This window comes from Heloderma suspectum, chromosome 16 (genome assembly GCF_057233095.1).
Source record: "Heloderma suspectum isolate Gila_16-S chromosome 16, 16-S_ref, whole genome shotgun sequence".
Taxonomy (NCBI): Eukaryota; Metazoa; Chordata; class Lepidosauria; order Squamata; family Helodermatidae; genus Heloderma; species Heloderma suspectum.
Window position 1 is genome coordinate 21,327,283 of NC_139473.1, and position 6,000 is coordinate 21,333,282.

Here is a 6,000-nt window from a genome sequence, read left to right on the forward strand (position 1 = left end):
TGCCAAAAGCTTGTAAGATGCGTCTTGTATATGAGTGGAGGGGGAGTTCCACAGTCAGGGTGCCTGCACTGAGAATGCCTGCGCTCAGCTTCTGGTATTAGCCCAGCTCTCTTAGCCCAGTATTCAGCTTCCAGCAGTGGACAGCCAGCATTATGATGGCTGATGGCCTGCCTGTGTTGTTGTGTCCCAGGAATCTGGTTCTCAGGACAATATACTGCCCCTGAAGATGGAGGTTCCATTCAGTGAACATGGCTAAAGTCAACCATGTCGCTGCCAGCAGTTGAAAAGTAACTGAGAAGTAGGCCTTGCTCACCCATTCCTTAGGCATAAAGGAGAGAGGGGTGCTTCTTTCTTGACCCAAACGGACAAAAGCTTTTCAGGTTGTTCTGCCAAATGCTGCACCAGTGGTTCAGAACACAAAAAGAGCCCAGATGAATCAGACCTGTCCCCACCCTACCCCCAAAAAACTGGTAGCAAGCACAATACTGCCTTGGAACACAGAGGTTCCGCTTAGCTATTTATTTATTCAAAAAATTAAATGAAAAAAGCTACTGTTTCCAACAGCCACCACTAAAGTTTTCCTAAACTCCTTTGAAAGCCATCTAAGTGTTTAGCCCTCATCACATCCCGTGGCAGCAAATTCTATAACTTACTTATTTTTTTATTCATTCATTTCTATACCGCGCAATAGTCAAAGCTCTCCAGCCGGTTTGCAGCTGTTAAAACCGTAATGAGAAGACAGACTATAATTTTTTTTAGAATTTCAAAAGACAGTAGAAAACCATAAAAATCATAAAAACCAGCAGCAGTGTCAAGATGTAAAAATACAATAACAGTTTTAAAAACAAAACTGAAGGACTAAAAGCCTAAGAAAATTAAAAGGTCTTCACCTAGTGCCCAAAAGACCACAACATAGGCACCAGGTGAGTCTCTCCGGGGAGGCAATTTCATGGTGCCACCACTGAAAAGGCCCTCTCTTTAGTAGCCACCCAGCTCACCTCATTTGGCATGGGCACCCAGAGGAGGGCCTGTGAAGAGGATCTCAGGGTCTGGGCTCTGGGAGGAGCTGAACCTTCAGGTAACCTGGCCCCAGGCTGTTTAATACCAACGCTTTGAATTGGGCCCAGAAACAGACTGGAAACCAGGGTAAACCATACAGCACTGGCATAATATGTTAAATTCTTAATTCTGCATTGTGTGAAGTCTTCCATCATATCCATCCTGAGCCTAGTACTGAGAGAGAGAGAGAGAGAGAGAGAGAGAGAGATCCATTTTCTTCACAACATGGTTGATTACGTATATGTGGGAACGTTTGCCAACACTCATGGTGGAATTGTTGTGCACGGGCCCTGTTGAAGTGATGGGGATGCACACAGGAGCACACGTACCGGTTGTTCAAGTACCTAAAGGGTTGCTGTGCTTTCACACTTTCGATAGCTCCTTTAGAGTTCTGACTGGTTCTAACCAAAATGTAGGATGGATTTACCACCCCGCTGACATTGGAGCCACCAGCCTCCGCTGGTTGCCCCAGGAGGCAGGACCAGAACCAACGGGTGAACATTGCAAGGAAGCAGGTTCTGGCTCAACGTTAGGAGAAACCTCCTATGGGGAAGTGGTGTTTGACAGCGGAAAGACGGTCTTGGGAGGTGGTAAGCCGTCTTTCACTGGAGCAAGGGTCACTTCCAACTCTGGTTTCACATGCCCGGCCCTTGCTCAGCTCCCGCTCACCTCAGGAGTGCTTGTCCTGGAGACATTCCCGACGAACGGATCTTGATGCTGTGTTCTTTTGCCTCCCCTTTAACTCGCCCCCCCCACACACACACACACCTGCAGGACCCGCCTCTCATGTTCTCCGAGGAGTACCAGTTGGCCTTGCTGAAGGAATATCACGCTGTCTTAGACCAAAAGAGGAAGAGCTATGTGATTGGAGAGCTCATCTGGAACTTTGCCGATTTTATGACTGAACAAGGTACAGCCAAATTGGCTTAAAATTGCCATGTCATCCTGTCAGACTCTTACAGCAGCATTCAGCACAACTGAGTATGTTTTAAGCACCTTCTGATTTCCAAGGGAGAGTTAAGTATATACTTAGCTCTCCCCAGTGGAATCTAAAGGTGCTTAACTTTGGCTGGATTGTTTCCTTTGTTTCTGTGTGGGCAGCAAAAGTGTTGGGCTTCCAAAAAAGGCCCTCAGAATTCTCTTCTGTGAACTTGTCATCGAAGCACCAGATATTTCTCTGAAGAGTCTTATTTCCCAAGCAGATCCTAAATATTTGACATCTGTATTCTTGACACGTGGTATATTAAAATCAAACCTCAAAGCCAAATACCAGATATTGAAGTCCATACTTTGGTGTTTGACTGTATGTGATAGATGAGATGCAATGGCATGATTTTGTCTTTGGTAGTTGACATGCAGTGGTGCAGAGTATTTGCCAGATGAAAGCTTATGGGAGATCTGCCAAAATCAAGATAATCGGGAGGCCTACAAATGTTAAAAAATATAAACAAGTTTAAAAATCCAAAAAAATTAACTTAAAAATTTCAGTGACAGGACTGGAAATTTTGGTTCTCACTTTGTACAACGTGTCCAGAATAGTTGATGGCAGCATGTGAGAGCTCTTGGCTTGCACACCTCACATCTTGCCTTTTAAAGACGCCCTCCTACAAAGAAATCCTAGCGCCACCACTGCTCCTCTGTTTGGGGGGTGGCAATTCTCTTGAATTCCTAACCTCTGGAAATCTTGAATCCTTCTCCTGGGTTTGGAGATTTTACCAGGAATTGCCGAGACATATAAAAGCCTATCTTCATAGCCATGAGGACTAGAAACATAGTTTTGTTTTTGTTTTTTTAAGGTGAAATTAGCAGGATGCTCAATACTGCAGGCAACATAAAATTGCAGCTGCTAGGCGCTTGGGCAGAATACACCCACGTTCTGCCAGTAATTTCTTGCCATTGTCCCTTCCTTGTTTCATAACTTTCTTTCCCATTTACAGGGATAACACGAGTTTTGGGTAACAAGAAAGGGATTTTCACCCGTCAACGGCAACCCAAATCAGCCGCCTTTCTGCTGAAGGAGAGATACTGGAAGCTTGCCAATGAATCCAGCTGTCTCATGCCAGCCAAGTACGACAATGTCTGTTTGCCCTAAGCTCACGTCTTCAGGCATCCTTAATTGACTTGAAAGTGCCGCAGAATGTTTAAGAAGAAGAGGTTCAGATTCAAGGGGTGCTCTCAAGACTGCATCTACATACAGAGTAATTGTCTATGATAAGTTGAGCAAGAACAAAAAGTGTTTCTGCCAGAAAACCAAGACCAGCAAAGCCATTCGCGGGGCTGATGGCGGAAGCTGGGAATTGGACCACAAAGCTGCTCTTAAGTTCCAAGGATCCAAAGGAACGTACGTTCTGTGGACAAGTTTAACGCTTCCTTTTGAAGAAAAATTGTGCATATTGCGAATTTATATACACATTTATCTATGGCCAAAGAGTTTTTCAGAAACCAGATTAGCCTCGTTAAGGATCATCACAATCATTTGATGCCTGAGTAGATTTCACTCTCATATATAAGGTTGCAGAGCCTGGAGTACCATTTCTGAGAGAAATGAAAGCAGGTTTGCATGGGGAAAACCTCGCACAAGACGACGTTTGGGCAATCCCACGCACGCGCCGGCCTGGTTCGCACGTAAGGCTAACTCATGGTTTGGGTTGTTGAATTCTGCGCTGTCGTGATGTGTCAACCCAGAACTGTGGGTTGTTTTGCCAGGCTACAGAAACACGACTGGTCAAAAGATCTAGCTGGTGTACATGCCACTATGACGGTGCTGCAAAGGCATTTGGGATACAGGAGGGTGCGGGCAGAGGAGGAGGGAAACGAACACCCCAGGATTAACAAAAGAAACCATAGTTGGTTCAGTCATCTGCCAGGCAAACTCTGGGTTGGGCAACAAACCATAGTTTAAATAAACCATGGGTTAGCATTACATCCAAACCAGGCCACTGAAAGAAAGCAGGAACATAAGAACATAAGGGTCCATCTAGTCCAGCGTTCTGTTCACACAATGGCCAACCAGCTGTTGACTGGGAACCTACAAGCAGGACATGAGCGCAACAGCACCATCCCCCCCATGTTCCCCAGCAACTGGTGTACACAGGAATACTGCCTCTGATCCTAGAATGGTATATAACCATCAGGACTAGTAGCCATTGATAGCCTTCTTCTCCAGGAAGTTGTCCAATCCCCTTTTCGAGTCATCCAACTTGGCGGCCATCACTGCATCACTTGTGGTAGCGAGTTCCATAGTTTAACTCTGCGCTGTGTGAAGGACTTCCTTTTCTCTGTCCTGAATCTCCCACCGATCGGCTTCATGGGACGACCCATTTGGGTTCTAGTATTATGAGAAAGGGAGGAAAATCTCTCCCTATCTAACATGGCCTTCTTGAGAGATCAAGAATGTATTAAAAACAGACCCAACAAGGAAGCAAACATTTCCCCCACCCCCCAAGTCTGAAGTGGTACGGTCCAGGAACAGTTTATGTAGAATGAGTTTACATTACATTCATACGAGGCTTCCTGAGTTTATGGGTACAGATGTAAATTAAGCCACATGTACCACGGCCCCGAAAAAAGATAGCCTGAGGAAGGGTCACAAACCGTACTTTGGGAGCCACACATTGGAACACTCCCTACATGTAGAAAAGCAGCATATCAAGGAAAAGAGTTCACCCTCCCTTGATCTTCAGTCCTTCATGCTCTCTTGCTTCCAGGCCTCATTCCTTCTTCACTGTGAAGCGAGCACACCCCCCCTTGGCAGCATCCATGGGCCTGACCTGCGCCTTGCTTTCTGATCTCGGTTCCAAAAAGGTAGCCAATGTTAATGGGCAAAATGCCCGACTAATAAGTATCAGAGGCAGTGAGCCTATGCACACCAGTTGCCGGGGAGCATGGGCGAGAGGGTGCTGTTGCATTCATGTCCGGCTTGTGGGTTGCCCGCAGGTAGCTCGTTGGCCACTGTGTGAACGGAATGATGGACTACATGGACCCTTGGCCTGATCCAGCACAGCTCTTATGTTCTTGTCATGGCCAAAAGAAAAAGGATATAGATATATAAAGTAATAGAAAAGAACTCTAGCCTCTATCTTTATTGCATGGAAATCTGGCCATTTAAATGTGGCAGTCCTGCTTGAGCATTCTGCATTTAAACTTTGGTACTTTTTGTATTAATGTTCAAAACATTAAGCACAAATTAGGCTTAGAACTCTGAGAGCGCTAAAAGTTCGGTGTCTAAAGAACAAAGGGGAAGGGGAGAGAAGCAAACAAGCACAGCAGATGACAGAACACACTGCAAAGACATCCACAGGTAATTTCTACATTTATTTTTATACCAAAAAAGTTATGTGCAACAAATAAACATTCTTACATTATTTACATGGTTTTGTTTTAATTCCCCTGTTAGCAAAATTGGATTCTAGACCTCAGAATGTCGCAGTCTTTATGTCGAATGCAAAAGTGGAATGACTCCGATTGAGACGCCGACGGTCTGGAGTTCGAAGCACGCCAAAAAAATTTGTCAGATCAAACATACGAGACAGAACACACACTGAATATTTAGGCCATGCTTAATACAATTTTTTGTTTTAATGGTAACGGAATACTTCACCTTCTTCGGACTAGTTTTGCTAGTTCACGTCTGAAGGGTGCTGGCAGAACCCAAGCAAAAGTTTAATCTGGTTTCAACTTCACTTTTGTCCACACAGATGAGAAGCCGCTGACCAGCAGAAAACTGAGCCGGGGATTGGGGGGGGGCAGTGTTTGGGATGAGAGACCCAAACTGAGCAGCAAAATAACTCTAGTGTATCTTCCAAAAGATTTTCAACTCCTTCTGGGCCCACTCCCTTGCAACATTTCCATAAGGAGCTGCCCTTGCAGAAACGTCCCCCTTCTCCCCCCACCTCCCACCCCCAAAAACACTATGATATACATTTGTCAGTTGGATCATCT

The 6,000-nt window shown here is 45.3% G+C and overlaps 1 protein-coding gene across 6 annotated transcripts in view; it reads left to right on the forward strand.

Moving 5' to 3' along the window:
- GUSB (glucuronidase beta) overlaps positions 1-5,644 on the forward strand; it is a 28,221-nt gene extending 22,577 nt beyond the window's left edge. For 5 of the 6 annotated variants that reach the window (XM_084822647.1, XM_084822646.1, XM_084822649.1 and 2 more), the window contains exons 11-12: positions 1,834-1,969; positions 2,997-5,426. In XM_084822647.1, the coding sequence (XP_084678773.1) occupies positions 1,834-1,969; positions 2,997-3,151 (291 nt within the window). In that variant the 3' untranslated portion in view covers positions 3,152-5,426. Of the gene's footprint in view, positions 1-1,833; positions 1,970-2,996 lie in introns of all 6 variants that reach the window. The other variant, XR_014786126.1, reaches the window with a different exon arrangement.
- Positions 5,645-6,000: the final 356 nt, after the last annotated feature.